General features: G+C 32.8%; 3 protein-coding genes across 6 annotated transcripts; 2 read left to right on the top strand and 1 right to left on the bottom strand.

The window, feature by feature from the left end:
- The first annotated feature begins 85 nt into the window (after nucleotides 1-85).
- LOC113864414 (V-type proton ATPase 16 kDa proteolipid subunit-like) lies at nucleotides 86-1,947 on the top strand. The gene is made up of 3 exons (XM_027498079.1): nucleotides 86-240; nucleotides 763-1,048; nucleotides 1,310-1,947. The coding sequence occupies exons 1-3, from the start codon at nucleotides 165-167 to the stop codon at nucleotides 1,440-1,442; spliced, it is 495 nt and encodes a 164-aa protein (XP_027353880.1). The 5' UTR covers nucleotides 86-164; the 3' UTR covers nucleotides 1,443-1,947.
- Nucleotides 1,948-3,004: 1,057 nt separating this feature from the next.
- Nucleotides 3,005-8,562, top strand: LOC113864623 (epimerase family protein SDR39U1 homolog, chloroplastic). Of its 4 annotated transcripts, none has more exons than XM_027498551.1 (13): nucleotides 3,005-3,244; nucleotides 3,347-3,400; nucleotides 4,331-4,376; nucleotides 4,839-4,898; nucleotides 5,226-5,344; nucleotides 5,760-5,804; nucleotides 5,957-6,035; nucleotides 6,233-6,294; nucleotides 6,955-7,057; nucleotides 7,174-7,234; nucleotides 7,528-7,598; nucleotides 7,900-8,039; nucleotides 8,115-8,559. In XM_027498551.1, exons 1-13 carry the CDS (start codon nucleotides 3,167-3,169, stop codon nucleotides 8,214-8,216), a joined length of 1,020 nt encoding a protein of 339 aa, XP_027354352.1. In that variant the 5' UTR covers nucleotides 3,005-3,166; the 3' UTR covers nucleotides 8,217-8,559. The 4 variants fall into 4 exon arrangements, 3 of the variants coding, with proteins under 3 accessions (XP_027354352.1, XP_027354353.1, XP_027354351.1); XM_027498550.1 differs by having other exon boundaries at nucleotides 3,008-3,244; nucleotides 4,331-4,406; nucleotides 8,115-8,555; XM_027498552.1 differs by lacking the exon at nucleotides 4,839-4,898 and having other exon boundaries at nucleotides 4,331-4,406; nucleotides 8,115-8,558.
- Nucleotides 8,563-8,734: 172 nt separating this feature from the next.
- Nucleotides 8,735-10,675, bottom strand: LOC113865126 (polyol transporter 5-like). Its single transcript, XM_027499502.1, has 3 exons — nucleotides 10,526-10,675; nucleotides 10,000-10,346; nucleotides 8,735-9,929 (listed from the first exon to the last, which is right to left on the bottom strand). Exons 1-3 carry the CDS (start codon nucleotides 10,659-10,661, stop codon nucleotides 8,850-8,852), a joined length of 1,563 nt encoding a protein of 520 aa, XP_027355303.1. The 5' UTR covers nucleotides 10,662-10,675; the 3' UTR covers nucleotides 8,735-8,849.
- Between the last annotated feature and the right edge of the window lie 8,726 nt (nucleotides 10,676-19,401).

The following is a 19,401-nucleotide window of genomic DNA, read 5'->3' as shown; positions in this document are numbered from 1 at the left end:
GGGCCGGTTAATTCGGGTTCGGGTTACCCGGATGAGTTGGGATTAACGAACACCCATAAAATAAGGGAAATGGTTCCTTCCCCTCCACCCTGTACGGTTACAGAGATCGGAAATTGGATATCTAAGTTCTCAGATCTGATCTATTCAACGTCGTTGCAGTACTAATGGCTCCGTTCAGCGGCGATGAAACGGCACCGTTTTTTGGCTTCCTAGGAGCCGCAGCTGCCCTCGTTTTCTCCTGTAATATAATTCAATCCCCAATTTCTCAATTAGATCTCTGTTCGTGTTTTCATGATCTCTTTTGAATTTAACCTTTTTATGAAAATTTAATGTTCGATACGCTAAGTCGTACAGTAATATATTTTATGTTTGATCCCTGCACGGAAAAAAAATATTTTATTCCTTTGAAAACATTGGAAAAGCAATGAACTTGTTGCCTTTTTATTTATTTAATGGTATATTATGGTTGTGCTTTGGTAGTTTCTGTGGAGAAATTGTTTTGTTCGATTCAATAAGATACTGCAAGATAATCTCATGGCTCTGTAGCAGTCATTTCTCGTAGTGATAATCTTCGTTGTTTTGGTAATCAGGGGACAAAATAAGTCTATTACAATTGCTTCACGTTGTTTTGTGTTTTGAAAGTGGTTGGTGGAAGAATTGTTGACTAGCTAAAAAAAAAATGAAAATTTTTGGGTTTCTTTGTTAGCTCTGCATTCTTTCTAGAGTTATCTTACTAAGAGTTATTTGAATTGGTGGAGAAAGGTATGGGAGCTGCCTATGGCACAGCAAAGAGTGGCGTGGGCGTGGCATCGATGGGTGTGATGAGACCGGAGCTGGTGATGAAGTCTATTGTCCCTGTTGTTATGGCCGGAGTTTTGGGTATTTATGGCCTTATTATTGCTGTTATTATCAGTACTGGCATTAATCCCAAGGCCAAATCTTATTACCTCTTTGATGGTTATGCACATCTCTCGTCTGGTCTTGCTTGTGGTTTGGCTGGGCTCTCTGCTGGCATGGCAATTGGTATTGTTGGTGATGCTGGTGTTAGGTATAATTATTCTGCCTTAGTTTCTGACCCATGATTAAATTCGAAACTTGTTTTCAGCTGACCTTTATTTTCTTATTTACTCTTATTATAAAGTCCATAGAATTTCATGCTGATATCTACTCCATGCTATGCTTTCTATCAAATGAATATATGATCCTTGATGGAATGTATTTATTTTGCTGTTAATTTGATACAGGCATTTGCCATTTACAGTCTTTTCTAGTAAGTTTCTGGCTTTGAATAATTAATCTCTTTCTGCAGAGCCAATGCACAGCAGCCAAAACTTTTTGTTGGAATGATTCTGATCCTTATCTTTGCTGAAGCGCTTGCCCTGTATGGTCTCATTGTTGGTATTATCCTGTCATCTCGTGCCGGCCAATCTAGAGCTGATTAAGAAAGGAGGCGTGGTGCGAAATATTCTTTGACCTCCTATCTGTATTAACCTTCTTATTTTGAGGGTGAGGGGGTAATATTTTTAGTTGTGAGGTTAGTGTTCAGACGCCAGTTGCAGGATTTAACGACTACTTAAGTGAAAGCAGTAGCTGCACCAGTGATTTTGGTGTTTGTATAAGTAGTCTTTCTTTGCTTAATAAAGCTTTTTAAGCTTCTTTTTTTCCCTATGAAATGTACTGCGCCATATGATCCGAGTCTACATTTTATTTTTGTAGCTGCTGCTGCAGATGAAGCTGCTGGTAGTGCATGTAATGATTTGGTTGCCAATGTAATTTATTTGCATTAATGGGTCTTTTAATATTGAATGCTGGTGCAACTAAACGGTGCTTTGTGTTTTGAATAGTCGTAGAATCGATATTGAAATTCTCAATAAAGGCATGTTGAGTATTCTAATATTTTGCATCGTACGATTGTTGAAGTAAGGTGGGAACATGAATTGAACTTGCTCAACAGAAATTTCAATGCAAAGGCGAACTTTTGTATGAAAAAGAGAAGCTTTGATCCTGAGATATCTAACTGAATCGACGGAAACATTCATTATTCTCCGAGCACCCTCCTCTTTTCTCAACCGCTCACTTCTACATAACCTTGCGTGTTGCCACCTGATCCACGAGTTGGGATATTTTATTTTAATCATGCACTTAGGTCACGTGCAGGAAATCAATAGGATTATATCTCTAGGTGTGAACTGTTGACGTTGGTCACGTGCTCCTTTGCTCCCATTTCTTGTGCAATAGTGTATGCTTCTATTATCTGTCCCTGATAATCATCTTATTTACGATTGCTATCATTTCTTTGCTTTGGGCGACGTACTTCTCATTTTGTTTATGGTATCTATTGGTTCGATCGCAACTCCTCCGGCATCATCAATTCTTCTTTGGATTATGATTCCCACCTGGTTAACCTCCTTCAGATGGCTGCTCCAATAAATGTATTTGACTTAATAACTATTAACAATACAATAGCAACTATGCAGCCTATGTATCTGTAATTTGTATGTCTAATACTTAGAAAAAAGCGCTTTTACCCAGCTAAAAAATTGGTAGTAAAGTGAAAGATGGAAATTTTAAGATCATCGTGCCATCCGTGTTTTACATACTAAGCCGGTACTAATTGAATTGCAATATCAATGCAGTAATATTTAATTTGGCGTAGATAAATTTTAGTCCTCATGATTTTAACTGAATTAAATTTTGATTTTTATATTTATTCAGAATAGTCCCTTCTTAAATCACTCTTTATGATCAATAACTACAAATAAAACATGTAATGACGGCTAATAATAATAATGAAACTACTGAATGGAAATGAGATGAAGAAAGCTGACGAGTAGAAGATATATTCTCCCGAATGCTTGGATCAATTTGTTTTGAATATGTATAATTAAAAATTGTGTTTTTGAAAAGTATAAAAAAAAAATTGCTGGAGAAGACTTTGCATAGAGTATGGTCCAATTACAACTCAAAACGAGAAAAGTAAATAAGTGATAGGGCCAACGGATATGGAAATGGTGGTTGGTGTGGCTCCAAATCAGACACGAAATCATACAAGAATAATTCACTAACACACACTTCATTTTGTTGCTGAGGAGTAAGATTCTTCACCTTGGCTTTCCTTGCTAACTAAAAAGTACAACACTGCATTACCAAACTCTGCTAAATCTTGATGGAAATCTGTGGAGCTACAGCTATGAAATGGTCTCACACCATCTTTCCTTCTCTTCACCTTCCTCGGCCCCTCTCAGTAAGCTCATTTTCTTCAATTCAATCACCCTTTTCGTTTCTATTTTCTCTCAGTTTTGCATTGCTCCCTTACTATGGCTTGTTATCCATTCCATTTTACTAGACCAAGGAGGCTAGAAGGTTCAAAGTTTGGTGTGGCACTGATCAAGGCCCCGAGGTATTATATTCTAAAACTAGGTGCTTCCCATCTATGTTGTGTTTTCAAATGGATTTTTTTGTGTATGAGTCTTGCACCATGTTATGGTGTTCTACTCGGTATCTTTGCTTTTTTGCGGGGTGTAATACATTAATCAATGTGAGTCGGATGGCAGACATGGTAATTTGTAAAGCCACTTTTGTGGCATGAAAATTCAAAGAAAATTTATTTCAAGGCATTGAGATACTTTCGGTGCAGTTCACGAGCTATGAATGGGATGGTTGAGCAGCACAGAATAGGAGGTTCTCCTCTATATATAGGGGCTTCCCTTTTCATTTTTTCTCCTATTTTGTATGAAGAGGTGTATTCTTCTATTTCTTGAGATAGTGTAATTGCTCTCTCTTTGTATTAAGAGCAAGGTTATAACTTTCTTCCACTTGATGAAAATTTTTGCTTCTCTTGCCTACTGTTTTTTCCTTATTGATTTAGGGTTTTCTATGTTGAATATAGGGTGATTTTATTTATGTAACTATGGGATCCAACATGGGACTGTTCTAGTTGTTAATTTTGTGTGCTCGTAATCAAGTTAGGCTTCTCTTGACCTTGCTTTATCAAACCTGATAATGGTTGGGATTGATTAGGCATTTCATTGGCTCCATTTTAGTGGAATGCCACTGGTGGTTGAGTTAATTAAGAGCAAGCTTTAAGATTTCTATCTTTCAGCCCAACACAAGTCACAACAGATTTCTATATGCGTTGTTGAGCTTTGCTAATAACTTACAAGTTCACAACATTACATTTGGTTCCTATTTGTCTGGGAAGCATGATTTCTACTTACCATTATATCAGCAATTTGCACATTAAGAATATTGTTTAACTGGCTTTTCTGGCTTTTCTAATTGGTTATTTAGGTTCCTTCAAGATCATTATCACTTAAGAGTGTTTTTGCAGGGAAATAAAATGATCATATCTATAACTGGAGCAACAGGTTTTATAGGTAGAAAGTTGGTGCAAAGATTGCATGCAGGTTATTCCCCATATCTGGTTCTAGCTTAATGGGTCTGTTCTTATTTGTTTATATATAATATGCCTTCTTTTGGTACATTGATATTCAGCATTTTCCTAGTGCGCTCTTGTATATCTACATTTCATCCTTGTTTGGATAAACTTTACTATGAAAGGTGCATTGTGGTTGTATTGTTCTTATTGTATTTTCTCTGATGCTGCAAAATATGTGCTATATATAAATTTCAAGCCTGCATCAAACAACTGATAAACGTTTGCATCTTGTGGAGTATATTGCTTCCATATATCACTATCCCATGTGACAAATCTGTAGAATCCCTGGATTTTGTTAGACTCTTGCCTGCCTATTTATATCATTTGAATTTTCAGTGTCTTCTTCAATATGCCTAAACAATTAAACTAACTTTCTGTCCTCAACTAATAATATTTGCAGACAGTCATAGTGTTCATGTCTTGACGCGCTCTAAATCTAAAGCTGAAACAATTTTTCCTGGTAAGAAGGTAATAATTGATGCAATAAATTTGCACTGACAGTCACAGTTTGCCAAAATATTCCGACTAAAACTCAATCGCCAATGCAAACCTTTTCATGAAATTAAAGTGATACCTCAACTTCACTTCACTACTAGCAGAGTACTTTCAATTCATATGTATATTTTGTTGGTTTTAATTAATACATACTTGGATTGCTCCAGCCTTGAAATTATGGTTTTATCTTCCTCATAATGGTTGAAAAATGGTTAACTTCTGCACAACCAGACTCTGTCAGACATATACTACACCTTGGATTAATTGGTTAACTTTGCCCTGGTATCTCCAGCAAAAGACTTTCCCGGACTCAAGATTGCAGAGGAACCAGAATGGAAAGATAGCATTCAGGGCTCAACGGGGATCGTGAATTTGGCTGGAATGCCCATAAGTACCCGATGGTCTTCTGAGGTTATTTCCATGTTCTTATCACTTCCACTATTGAAATGATTTAGACTTCAACTTGCACCTAGTTAGTGGTTATTGAGAGATATTTGGTATCTCTCTTTTAATATTTTTGTCTTGTCTCTGTTAAAACTGCGCTGGAAACCTTGGCCTCATTTAGATTTTTGGAAAATTTATTGAAATAACAAATTTACATACCATTTTTTATGTACCAAAATCTGAAATGATCGATAATATATGAATGTTTATTTGGCAATTTTTTGAACACCGGTGTAAGGTTTAAACTGCTGAACAGTCTATACATACACTATACTTTGTCTTTTTATTTATCTTTATCTTCTTCCTCCCACTTTCATTTGGATGATGTTGGAATTAACACATGCATTACTCCAAATGTGTTACACACATCTTAATGCTGCAGATAAAGAAGGAAATCAAGCAGAGCAGAATAAGAGTGACCTCAAAGGTAAGCATAACATTTCCCATTGATTAAAAATGCGAGTAATATATTTTTTTTATTTTCTCTTGGTAAAAAATATATGTGCATCAACATAATCCACAGTTATTTAAATAAACCAGTGCTTATGCTTCCTCTGACCTATTCATTTCATAGCAAAGGTTGTAGAATTGATAAACAGTGCACCAGATGATAGTCGACCTAAAGTTTTTGTTAGTGCAACAGCTGTGGGTTATTATGGTATGTTTGCATGCCAAAACTGGTTTATCATTTTCTTTCTTGTTATTTAATATTACCATTGGTTCGTCTAATGCTTTGGTTGGCAAATGTAATTATTTGTGGAGCATGTTCTATAATTACATAATTATTTAATAATTATGCATTTTTTTGCATACAAAAAATATTTTTTCATTTTCCTTCCATTTTATTATGTTCAGGTACCAGTGAGACTCAATCCTTTGATGAAGAAAGTCCTTCAGGAAAGGATTACTTGGCTGAGGTAAGAAAAACGTTTTTTGCTGTTACTGCAACAAATATAAGATACGGAATCTAATGAGAAAATAGGAAAACTATGCTTGCTTTGCTAAAGGAATATTTTGAGAGCACTACTGGTAAATTTCATAAGGATATTGATCTTTCTTTTTTCATGTTTTCATAAAAAGATGGCATTGAATCTCTTAGCTTTCTGTTTGTATACCTAATTGATGGTGTTAAAGGATATTCACCGTTAATTGAGGTACCATATACTGAGTTTTTTTGTCTAATTTTCCTTTGGAAATGATGTTTTTGTTCATTCAGTTCAATGGCTTAGATATTTTCTGGTCAAAAAGGTAACTGAAACCGGTTGAACCTTGGATTTGGGTTTTTAAGTAACTTGAATACGCCAAAATTTCTTAATTTGTTTAAAGTGCAAGAATGGACACCTAATTTCTACTTTAAAAACGCTGTAATTTTCCTCTTTGGTCATGATATTTGAGACTGAATCTTAAAAGTGTCTACTACAAAATATATAAGTTAAACAAAGGCGGTGGTTATGAAAGCTGGAGCTACTTTTTCAAACTTCATAACCCATAAAATGTTATTCGAACAGATGAAAGTTTTTACGTTGTATTGTTTTAGCTTCTAGATTGCATTGACCAAAACAGCCCCTTCTGTTCAGGTTTGTAGAGAATGGGAATCCACAGCCCAAAGGGTAAATAAAGATGTTAGAGTGGCTTTAATTCGCATTGGTGTTGTCCTTGGTAAAGATGGGGGAGCACTAGGTACGTTTTCTTATACCATCAGGCTTTATGGAGTGTTATGCTTTTGAGTAGGATCTTGAAACAAAATCTATTTTGTAATCTGGGTTTAACTGATAATTACACATTTGAGTCTGCAGCTAAAATGATACCTCTCTTCATGATGTTTGCTGGTGGACCTCTAGGCTCTGGAAAACAGTGGTATTTCACTCAGTTTCTTGCGCTTGTAAGAGATAGCTTTGTAGTACTGTTAATCCATTCTTACACACAGTTCATGAAGCAATTTCCCACCCCAACCTGGTGTGTTTTGTAAAATGCAAAACAACCCTATTTACAGCTTGACTGTTGCTAATAAAATGCGTAGTTATTTCTCATATTAAATTCAATCTACTAGTGTCATGGTGCAAGTGTTTTATGAGTTGGATTTTGGTTTGTCTTAATTTCTAGGTAGGGGTCATGATTGATGATTGTTCTTTGTTTTCTCCTCCATACAGGTTCTCCTGGATTCATTTGGATGACATTGTCAATTTAATATATGAAGCGCTATCAAATCCATCTTACAAAGGTGAATTATTCACTCTCCTATCTCTAAAACGAAATTTATCAAAATTCTTAAAAAAATTAACAGAATACCTTATGGACATTGGATATTATAGCATAGACTTATTATAGGAATATCCATTTTCCACGTATTACATTAACACCTCTAGTCACCATTGAAGTGTAATTTTTTCTATTTCTTTAGTCTACGCTCCACCAATGTGACATAATGGATATATTTCCTAATCCTATGGTTATATTTTCTGTTTTATTGACTGATGAACTTGTTGCATTATCATGAAATGTGTTATGAATGAATGTATTAGGAGTTATCAATGGAACTGCACCAAATCCTGTACGATTGTCAGAATTATGTGACCAGCTGGGACATGTCTTGGGTCGTCCCTCATGGCTACCCGTACCCGACTTTGCCCTCAAAGCTGTTCTTGGTGAAGGTGCTTCTGTGGTAAGGAATAATCATCTCTAGTACGTAACTTTTAGGATAAAATCCTTAAAATGCACTGTTAATCTTTCTTTGTAGGTTTTAGAAGGACAGAGAGTGGTTCCTGCGCAATCTATGAAGTTGGGTTTCCCATTCAAATATTCTTACGTGAAGGATGCCCTTAAAGCTATTCTTTCTTGAAGCAATTTTAGCATGAGACAGCTACCATATTCTTTATTCTTTTCCGAACATTAGTAGCATTCACCTTATTCAAATTTAGACTTGGTTGAATCGTAGTTGTTATCATAACGTAATTAGTAACAAATGAACACACGCTATCTCAATCCCTATGTTAATGATTCATAATTCATGTCGCTGTAATTATACTTGCACAATCAAAAAGTAAGCAGAAAAAGGCAAAACACCACTTTTCCCCTTTTCATAAAAAACTTCCCAGTCGTGGCTAGCACGTTGTTTACTATTTCAAAATTACTACTGCGGAGACGTGCAAAGTTTTTATATTGGGCATTGCAACTCAGGTTGTACATATCAGATAGAGACGTGAAATGGAGAATTACTCATGACTCTTTATTCAACAGTTTAAATTTTTTATAATTACTTCAACTATTTACAAAAGAAAAGGCTCAATATTTTGTAAACTTAAAACTGTGAAATCTACGATCTTTTTGCAATTATTTCCTTACTATATTAATCTTACCATGCTTTTATCAAGAGGAACAAACATTTAACTGTGAAATCTACGATCCATCGTAACGGCTCCTGGAAAAAAAATTTGGATAACTTAATATCAACATATAACTCCTGCATCCTAACCTAATCGACATTTGTGGAAGTCTGGTCATTGGTCCTTGACTGAATTTGGCGGTTACCGTTAACTTGGACGGCGTTGGATTTCCTGCGAAAATTACCGAACGAACCTTCAATTTCCTCAAGTGTTTTGCCTCGTGTTTCAGGGAGCAGTGTGTAGTGAAAGATCCACGCGGCCACTGCAATGCCGGCGAAGAGAAAGAAGGCGCCTCCAATGGTGATGGCTTTAGAGAGGGACAGAAAAGTCATTGAGATAACCCCACTAGTGAGTCTATTCACCGCAGCTCCAATAGCCACACCTTGAGCGCGCAGCCTTAGCGGGAAAATCTCGGAGCTATAAACCCACGTGATGGGCCCCGACCCAATGGAAAACGTGCCCACGTAGGACAATACTGATGCAATGCTAAGCCCAATGGCCCACGTTAGCGTAGTCCGTGAACGGTCCACAATAGTGAGACTCACCGCAAGGGTTACAAGTGAGAAAATCAACCCACTAACACTGCTTAGCAGCAACACACGTCGCCCGACCCGGTCCAACAAAAACGTCGCTACTAAAATCGAAACGGTTTTCACGAACCCAACAGCCACGGTTGCCAGAAGCTTGTTCGTATCGGATTTGATCCCAGCCTTCTCAAAGATTCTTGGGCTATACAAAACGACAGCGTCTATGCCCGTGGCCTGCGCAAAGAAGTGAATCCCAAGGGACGCAATGAAGATGTGACGAACTGCGGGTGTTGGATATAGTAGCAGTTCTTTCCACACGCCTTTGCCTTGCTGCTTCGTTACTGAAACGACGTCGTCGTCGCAGTCCTGAGGAATTCCAGCCGTTTCTTTAATATCGGCTAGCCTTAGCCCAGCCTCTTCCTTCGAATCCGATATTCTGTTCAGAACTTTTTTGGCTTCCCCTAGCCGACCCTTGGCTACAAGCCACCTTGGCGACTCTGGCATGGCTAACACAGCCACGGCTAGGAATATAGAAGGAATGGCTCCGACTCCAAGCATGAGTCGCCAACCCAAGCGAAGTGGAAGCTTAGAAAACCCGTAGTTTGAGATGTATCCAATTAAAATCCCTCCATTCAGAAAAACCTGATAAATTTTTTTAAAAATCTGAAAAATTATAGTGATATTGAGAATTGTTAATAAAGAGAAAAATTACCTCTGGAAAGGAAGTGAGGTAACCGCGAGAGGAAGTTGGGGAAATTTCGGAGGTGTAGACCGGAGCAATGAGGAAGGCGAAGCCGATGCCAATGCCGGCGACGAAGCGGCCAAACATGAGAAAGGCATAGTTGGGGGAAAATCCCATGAGAATGGCTCCGGCGAAGAAGATTACGCCGGCGAGAACGATTGTGTAACGGCGGCCAATCCAATCGGAGGTTCCGCCGGCGATATATGACCCTATCGGAGAGTAGAGGTTTATGATGCCGTTAAGGATTTCGATTTGCACGTCGGAGAGCTTGAGATCTCTTTTTATATAGAGAGCCGCTCCACTCATCACTCCAATATCTGTAAGTCATATCGTATTCCAATTTATTATACCAAAAAAGGAACACCACCACAGCGTTAACAAATTCAAATACCGTAGCTGTTCGTTAATTTTGCATTTATAAAATCACTGCTAAATTGAAACCGATTGGAAAACAATTATAACAGAGAAAAGAGTGTTTGTTTGTTTTTGCACTGACCGTAACCAAGTAGAATGGAAGTCATGGATGCCAAAATGGCACAAGCGAGAGCAAACTTGTTTCTTGCGGTCTTCTTTTGAGGATGGAAATCCTGAACCTCCAAAGTTTTGTGAGTTGCTGTTTCGTCCTCGGCCATCTTTGTGGATTGGAGAGTGCAATTGTGAATGATGAATGAGCATTTTTATTTAAAATTGGAACTGGGTCTATCCCTGTCAACCTCTGCACTCACAAAAGTCCCATTTTCTGTGTATAATATTGACTCTTCTCTCTCGAGTCTCGACTACGATGCGCAATAATTGCGCAATTCCAAAACTGATCAATCATATCACCATCCTATCATCATCATCATATATAAGTAAAAATAATTACACTGAAATATTAATATACCATTAAGAATGTATTTAATAAATTAATACATAATCAAATTAAATAGTATCTATACTTCTTTCAAGTATATAGTTAATAATTTATTTATATATCTATATATGTTAAAACTTAACGACGCTATAGCACTCATATGATATTAAATAATTTATTTAATAAATTAATATACATCAACTTAAATGGTGCAATTAAATGATAAATTAATTTAAGGTATATATTAAACTCTTTAATGATTTATATTATTATTATTTAAAAAAATTAAAGTGTTTTTAAAATTACAAATTTAAATGTATAATTATATATTACATATAAATTTTTAAAAAGTAAATTATTTTTTATTTTTTATTTATTAAATTGTTATCAGTTATTTTAATTTTAAAAATATATTCAACTTGTTTAAAATTATATTTATTTATAAAAATATTTTGAACTAACAAAATTAAGTGTAAATAATATAATTTAAATTTTTTTTTTATTTGTTAACAAACTAATTCTAAAATTTTTTATTTAACATACTTTTATAGCTTTTTATTATAATAAATTAATTTTTTTTGTTTGAATTACTAAATAAAGTTATGGTTTTATATTTTAAACAAATAAAGTTACATGTTGTTTCTACAAAAGATATATTCGTTCATTGCAACTTATGTCCTTGTCTTTTACTATAACGTCCTTATAGAATATTCATGATTCTCCTTGTACGTAAGGAAGAATGTTTGTAATGACAGACCGATGATCGAATAAATATTAAAGTGTAGAGCAATAAATACTATTAAATATAAATATATATAGTTTATCTTGTTTTAAAATTTATATTTTTCTCAAGTCTTTTAAAAAAAATAGAACTTTCAATTTGTTTAACCATTTTCAAAATTAAAATTCACTTTATTCTATAGAAAGAACTTAAAAAAATATTTGTTTGCTTAATTTTTTTAAATTATGATTATTTTGATAAATCACTTTGAACAATTTTTAAAAATTGCTATAATTACAACTACTTTAAAAAAAATAGTTTACCATTTGTAAAAAAAAAAAACCCTCCCTTTTAAATAATTTATTTATAAAAATATTTAATTTTTTAACATTTTTACATTAATTAAAAAAACTTATGAATGTAAAGATGTTGCTGGTTAAGTTTAAAAAAAAATATGTATTTATTGTGTAAATTAATTATAGTTTGCACTATCACAAGAGCACAAAAAATATATATTATTAATTAGTCTGAAAAATATGTAGATTATATTAAAATTATGGTTTAGAATAACGTTTTTGTTTAGGTAGAATAATTTTAACAAACTACATTCATATGATTTTTTAACCATAATTACTATAAACCAAATTATAAAGTACTAAATAGTTTTTTTTCTAATTAATAGAAGTTGGTTTAAGTGATAAACAACTCAATATCGTTTAAGAAAAGTTTTGAGTTTAAATTTTTATATATATAAAAAATATTCAATAATAAACTCATTTATCATATCCAAATGTGTGAACTGAGTCAAATCTAAATTAAATTGGATGGAAAGTAAAATTAAACAAATATCTTTCTCTAAATAATGCATAAAATTAAAATTTGAAATGAATATTATAAATATTTTTGAAAAATTGTCCATATGATCACGTAATGACAAATGAAATGGACAGCAATGCAGTACTGTGGCCTAACTAAGGGGAATGTTATGGAGTGTGCCGCTGACTAACCATGATGATTAGAATTTGGTGACCTGGAAGTTGCTTTACTGATAATACTCGTTGGAAAATTCTATCACTGGTTTTACAAATAGGATCAAGTTGTAATTGTTTCAATTGTTAAAAGTTTGAATTCGTATTGTACAAGGATAAGGCATAAAGGTTTCAATTTTATTATGGATACGAGAACTTTTAAAAGTAGTTAGAGTTTTTTTCTAACTGTTTTTCGAACTTAAGGATTGATTTAGTGAATATCTAAAATGGTAAATTTTAAGGTAATTAATGAGGTATATTTTATGATTATTTATTTTTAAACTCATTATGACGATTAATTTAATACACTAATAGATAATATAATAATTAATTTACTTTAAAAAAATATAAATACTTTTTAATTTTTAAATATTAAAAAATCATAATATTCAATATACAATGTCACTTTAATTTTAAGAACATCGTAACAAGCATTATCTAAAATTCAACTTACGTACATTTTATTATATAAAAAAAATATGATTAAAATTTATTTTAAAGAATGGAATAAAATATTATAGTCATTGACTTAAAATAATTAGTTATAATTAGACGTGTGTTATAAGGATATACTTAAAAATGCAAACAAGATTTGAGACTTATTCAATTGTGTTATTAAGATTAGTATCTTTTAATTCTAAGGAATTATTCTCTACACTATAGTCTGTCATTTTTACTATCAATTAAATTTTAAAAGTATTTATTAAAATAATATTATTTAGAAATTAATAGTTAAAATAAGTAAATTTAACTATTTATATAGTATTAACTAACCTCTTACATGTATTATGTGTTGCTCATTCTTAGTTTATTTTCTATATTAGAAATTGATAAATAACACATTTTGATGGCTATCTTTTTAATACAAAGAATGAAAAAAGGTGAAGTCTAATAGTATCAGTAGTGATCCAGTTGTACTTTATAGTGTGTGAGTGAGAGAAATTTTGTCAGATGGAGGTTGAGATCTTTGTTAGGCTTTCCTTTAAATTGTGTAAAATTTTTAATCATGATAATGAACGTCGACTTCAACTTAAAATTGTTGGCCTCCACATTAGAGGTCGCATGCTTTCAGAAGCACAGTTAGGTGTGATGTAGTCTTTAATTGATTTCTTTCCCTATGCTATTTTTTCTTTTTCAACTCTTTCCTTTGTCTTTGTATAGTTCTTTTAATTTTTAGATCAAATGAGCAAGCTGTAAAAGACTTAGAACAAACGAGCATACACTAAAGAAAATTTTATAAAATTAAAAACAAATAAAACAGAATAAATAAAGTAAAAAAATGAAAATAAACAAAATGAAATTAGAATAAAGCAAAACAAGAGTTGTTCAAATAAATTAAATACAAGATTTTCTTAATATTGGAAAAATAATTCTCAGCAACAGAGCCAAAAACTTGTTTATGGGTAAGTGTACATGTTGAAAAGTAATAAAAGAGCTCTAAAATAAGTTTACAAAATATCGTCTCACAAGGATTGTTTCTAATTACAAAGAATTTCTTAATTTAATTATTTAAACTTAAAGGATATGAAATTAAATAAAGCAAGAATTCAAATGTAAAAGTGATTAAAATAGAATTAAAAAAATAATGCAAATGCTGACAATAAACTGATGTAGAAAAACTTAGGGTGTATGGTTTCATCTTTACAATTCATTATGTTCTTTTTTAGATTAATTCTAATTTTAGTTTTCCTATGATTGTCAATTATTCATACTAAATCTATTAATACTCAATGGTCATGTAATGTTAATAGTTTTTTCCTTAAGCTATTACCCTCAATAATCATGTAAGGTAAAAGAAAGAGAAAGCATAAAGAGCTTATAAAATGTTAATTTAATAATTTTTTTATTCACCTAATTCTTTGTCTCGTTTTACCTTATAGATTAATTAATTATGTGGTATAATCACCTACAATATAATTAATTATGATATGTTTAAGAGTTATCAATTTCAAACACACAAATATATCGCAATAGAGTAAACACTAATAAAAAAAAAGAAACGTGAAATTATTATTAATAAAAAATATTTCATAAAGTCATGCAAATAATTTATCATAGTTCTAACTATAGATTTAGCTAGACATAATATAAAAGAAAATTAAAATAAAACTAAACAAATCTATTGAACTCAAAAAGTAAATGCAAATTAAAAGAATCTCAAATGGAGAAGAGATGAAGATAGTTCTTGATGTGACGTGCTCTTAAGGTTCCAATAGTCGTGAACAACTAGCCAATACTAAGGTTGGGGATGTGAAAGAGATGTGTAAAAAGCGTGGAAGGGATGAAATGGAAACAATAAAAAACGGGATGTGTAAATTGTAAAATAGGATTATGAGCCATTATCCTTGAGGTTTCTTTAATTAGGGTTTAAAAATCCTAAAATTGCTTTATAATTGGGCTTCTCATAGGCAAGCACAACTGTGCATATTGTCGAAACACTTCCGTATTGGCTGTTAGAGTCTAGATGTGCTAACTATAGAGAAGCTCTATTTTCCAACTAATTTGGGGCCAGTTGTGACCTTCTACTAATCTGTATAATAATAATAAAAATTATTATAAAAACTTGATAAAATAATAGTCACACATAAATATACAGACTTATTAACATGCAAATTACTTTCCTATATTCAGCTTGCAAGCAAAATCTAAGGCGATGATATAATTCCATAAGTTTTACTTGCAAAATTTCAAATATTCCAGTACTATCGGGAAAATTGAAAAGCCACCTACCTTATTGGTTTCTCACTACACTATCAAAAATTGTTGGCTAGGGTTTTCAAATAAAGATCCATTTGTGTTTAAGGTAATGAATTCCATTGAAAGGGTTGTCACACAACACACACAGGTTCAACTCCACTCTGAGGTGGACTAAATATATTAGTCATAGCATAAGCAAGGTTAGTTGCATGCAACAAAGTTATAATATAATTAATCTGCTCATTTGCAAATACTATCATGTTCCTTGCATTCCAAATACACCATACAGTGGTATAAAATAATATTGTAATGGTATTTGAGTCCACTTTCATTCATTCATTAACATCTTTAACCAAAAAAAAAAAAAAAAAAGATTGTTCCAAAATATAAGCCTAAGCTAATATTGTTTTAATATCAGACAATATCTAAAACAGTATAAAGCATCCTCTGGTAAATCATTACATATTGAGCATATGCTTAAAGCAGCTAGATGATGTTGATATCAAAATGCATTTGTTAGTAATGCATCATGTACCAATAGCCAAGTAAAGAATTTAATTTTTTTTTGTACTAGTGACCTCAAAATTCAAGAAAAGCTCTTAGAGATCCTTTTTGAATTGCTATGGCGATCAAGAAGCCATTTGTAAGGATATTTAGCAGATACTATGCTCATAGTTGGTTTATGAATCCAGCAATTATCATAGGAGGCATGTAGCAATGTAGCAATGAGTGTTTGATTCTTCAATTTCGCTATATAATTCGAAGGCAAATTAGAATATAGGTTTCATAAGCACCAATCATCATTGTTTACTTAGTCAGCAAGTGTCTTATTTGTATCACAGATGTAAACAAAAGGCACAAATAGGAATTTCTTAAACGAAAAGCAAAGTCATCTTTTAACTCTTTAAGAGCTTTGTAAATTAAATTTCATATGATGAACCTTTTACAATGTGACCCAAATAGGAATTTCTTATGTGGATTATATTTTCATTTGGATATAGACTTTAACTTTGTTTTGAAATTTTTGTAACCATGGTTTATAGGCTGGACAGCTAACAAGCCCTTCAGGTGAGACCGTTATTGGTCGTCCTTGTCTGTAACAATGCCACAAACTAATGGCCCAAAAATATTATACAGTTCTTTATTTTCATGAAATACTTTTGCTGGAACCACAATAGTTCTTAGTTCTTTTGAATAAAGCTGCAACAGTAAGACCCGTGGGGATGAAAGGCAGTAAAGCTGATTCGACGAAGCTGTATTCAAAAGAAACAAAGAAAATATGAAGCTGGTGGCTATAGTAAAGATGCTTCTGTAAATCTGTAAAAAAAAAAAAAAGTTTACAAATAAACAGATCCAGAAGAAAAAGTTATAAATGATCTAACAAATATATTTTTTTGGAATCAAATAAGGGTGATTAACCAAAGGTTTATTTTTAGGATGTTTAAACTCTTCTACTCCTGTTCTCGCATCTCTCTTCACTCTAACTCTAGTTCATCTTCCTCCTCTCGCTCAAAAAACATATTACTCCGTGACTAGGAAAAATAGTCTCTTGAAATCACACCCAAACACAATCTCTTCAATGAAGAAGTTCGCTTTGAAGAGATCAACCAAAGTATGAATGACTGGACTATTTCAGAAATTTCTCAAGATACATTATATATTCCTGAAGAACAAAACAAGAGAAACAATTTTGATTATATTATCAAGACTGTTGAAAACAGTATTCCCCTAAGTCAAGACATAAGAGAAGAATTTCATCTCTTGTCAAAACGTTCAGTTGATGAATATCAAAGAAAATTCAAATACTTTCACATAGGATGTGTCCAGGTAGCAATCAAATCTTTGATAGACATAAGTATAGATGTTGCAGTCTTAATGTGCCTTAGGAATACTAGGCATAACAAGTTCGAAGACTCCTTTATAGGGACAGTCGAAACTAGTTTAGGACAAGGTCCAATATATTTCAACTGTTACCCAAACAAAACAATGAGTCTATGGACAAAAATATTCTAGACTCTCTGTTCCTCAATATTCGCTTTCATAGTTTAGACATGAAAGAGGGATCTATTTCCGCAGTTTTAATCTATAGGTTTCAGTACAAAGTTATGAACTCTTGTACCTTTATAATCCTTCTCAAACCACAAAAAAGAGAAATTACCTTGTTTGTCAGAGATATGACTAGAGCCAATGTTTCTCTCCCTAAGATAATTAAATGGGATGAAGTTACTCTCCCAGACAAGTGGGTTATGGACAAGGCTACGCCTTCTATTTCCAGACTCGCTCCTCAAATCCGCCTTCTATTTCCAGACTCGCTCCTCAAATCCAAGAAATCTCATAAGATAATTTTGGAAAAGTTGAAATAATTTTTGATAGGAGAAGATCATTCTCCTCTAGATCCCAAACCTTCAGATTTGATATACCCAGATCTGTATCTCATGCTCCATCTCACACAAACTTACAAGATTTAGATACTTCTTCTAACATTTCTAGGACTGCTTACCAAACTTCTGAAAAAGAAAAAGAAAAATCAGAGTATGCAATCTCCAACCTATTCATCCCTTAATGAGTCTTATGATATTATCTTATAAGTTTATTATTGATAAGGAAACTCCTATGAAAGATTTCTATTTTGAGGATTAGAAATCTCAGAGAGAGTAGTTTTTTCAGAATTACAAAGGAAAAAATAGATCTGATATCCAAGAAGAATTTTATAAATTTCTTGAAAAAGTTGAACAAAATATCTCATTTTTTGATTGGTTTCATGCTTATATCATCATGAACAATTTATATTATCCTTGGCAGATAAATATTATCAATAATCCTTCTGCTGACGTCATCCTTTGGCAGATCAAAGATGGACTAATAGTTCAAAGTGAATTGTCTCCAACAACCAAGTATCAATTGCCTTTCAAAACCAAAAATACTGATGAGTCTATCACTCCCAGTGATATCCAATGTCTCATGAAACAAGCCAACTATACCAATAAATACCTTCAAGTTATAGGAGAAAAAATCAGTAAAGATAAAGTCTTTACTGAAAAATAGAAAGAAGAAGAAGCATATTCTTCTTAGCCTCTTTTAGAAAAACCTCTTTTTAAACTGTTTAAAATTAGTGCCAAAGCCAAATAGAAAATCTTAGAGCTTAAGCAAAAAGAAAGACCAAAATCCTTAGAAGAACCAGGCTCTCATACCAGAAAACCTAATTTGGATCTAGAAAATTAAAAGACTGAAAGAAAAGTAGGCAGTAACAGGATTACTAAATGGAAATACAAAAAGTTAATATGCAAAAATATAAAAGATAAATATGCAGAAATTTAAATCATAAGAAACTAGAACGACGGTACAACTAGCACAGAACTAGTGAAGGGAGGAGAGAAGAAAGCTGGACGAATATAGTCCAAACAGAACCAGCTAAGAGGGAGAAGAAAGAAAATATACAGAAAATAAAGATTTTATTAAAACTTGGAAAAAATGCTTATAAAGATGGTATCTCAAAGCTCTTCTATCTAATTTATCTCTCTAGGATTGCTAAATGAAAGGGTGTTTCACAGCATTGTCAAAGACTTCATTTATAGAAATTAAAATTACTGTTTCTACAGTTCTGGTTGATTACAGGAACTATTTGCTACAGTACAATTTACAATTCTTGAATATCTATACCAAAACAATTGTCTTTATTTTGGTAGGCATCATCAGATTCTTTCTTTAAAGAGGTTTTTCCTTCATCTTTTTGAAGAAGTAGAAGAACATCTTTCAAATTATTCTTCAAGTCATCTTTTGTATTACATCCTGTTATGAATGCTTCAATTCTTGATTTCTAAAGGTCTTGCGTGATCACAATGAAATTGGTTCCACCATTTAACAAAAAAATGTCTTTGTAGAATGGGTAAAATTTCTTGATTCTCTGTTCTGTTGTATCGGTATTGCTATGAAAATACTCAGGCAAGAGCAAATGTAGAGAAAAATTTGAGATCTCTAGGAATTCTTGATTCCTAAAAATATCTATTTTTGAAATGCTTGTAACCTTCTTTTATTGGAGAAAGGGAGAATTTCTTCGATGCGACCAAAGAAAT

Source organism: Abrus precatorius, unplaced genomic scaffold (genome assembly GCF_003935025.1).
Source record: "Abrus precatorius isolate BTA unplaced genomic scaffold, Abrus_2018 Scaffold4, whole genome shotgun sequence".
Classification (NCBI taxonomy): Eukaryota; Viridiplantae; Streptophyta; class Magnoliopsida; order Fabales; family Fabaceae; genus Abrus; species Abrus precatorius.
This window is presented reverse-complemented; position numbering and strand designations above follow the sequence as displayed.

Coding starts and splice junctions, on each gene's coding strand:
- LOC113864414 (XM_027498079.1), top strand. CDS start 165: ATGGCTCCGTTCAGCGGCGATGAAACGGCACCGTTTTTTGGCTTCCTA. Junction 241..762: donor AGCTGCCCTCGTTTTCTCCT/GTAATATAATTC, acceptor TGGTGGAGAAAG/GTATGGGAGCTGCCTATGGC. Junction 1,049..1,309: donor GTTGGTGATGCTGGTGTTAG/GTATAATTATTC, acceptor CTCTTTCTGCAG/AGCCAATGCACAGCAGCCAA.
- LOC113864623 (XM_027498550.1), top strand. CDS start 3,167: ATGGAAATCTGTGGAGCTACAGCTATGAAATGGTCTCACACCATCTTT. Junction 7,235..7,527: donor CTAGGCTCTGGAAAACAGTG/GTATTTCACTCA, acceptor TCCTCCATACAG/GTTCTCCTGGATTCATTTGG. Junction 7,599..7,899: donor ATCAAATCCATCTTACAAAG/GTGAATTATTCA, acceptor TGAATGTATTAG/GAGTTATCAATGGAACTGCA.
- LOC113865126 (XM_027499502.1), bottom strand. CDS start 10,661: ATGGCCGAGGACGAAACAGCAACTCACAAAACTTTGGAGGTTCAGGAT. Junction 10,347..10,525: donor TTCCATTCTACTTGGTTACG/GTCAGTGCAAAA, acceptor TATGACTTACAG/ATATTGGAGTGATGAGTGGA. Junction 9,930..9,999: donor ACCTCACTTCCTTTCCAGAG/GTAATTTTTCTC, acceptor AAAATTTATCAG/GTTTTTCTGAATGGAGGGAT.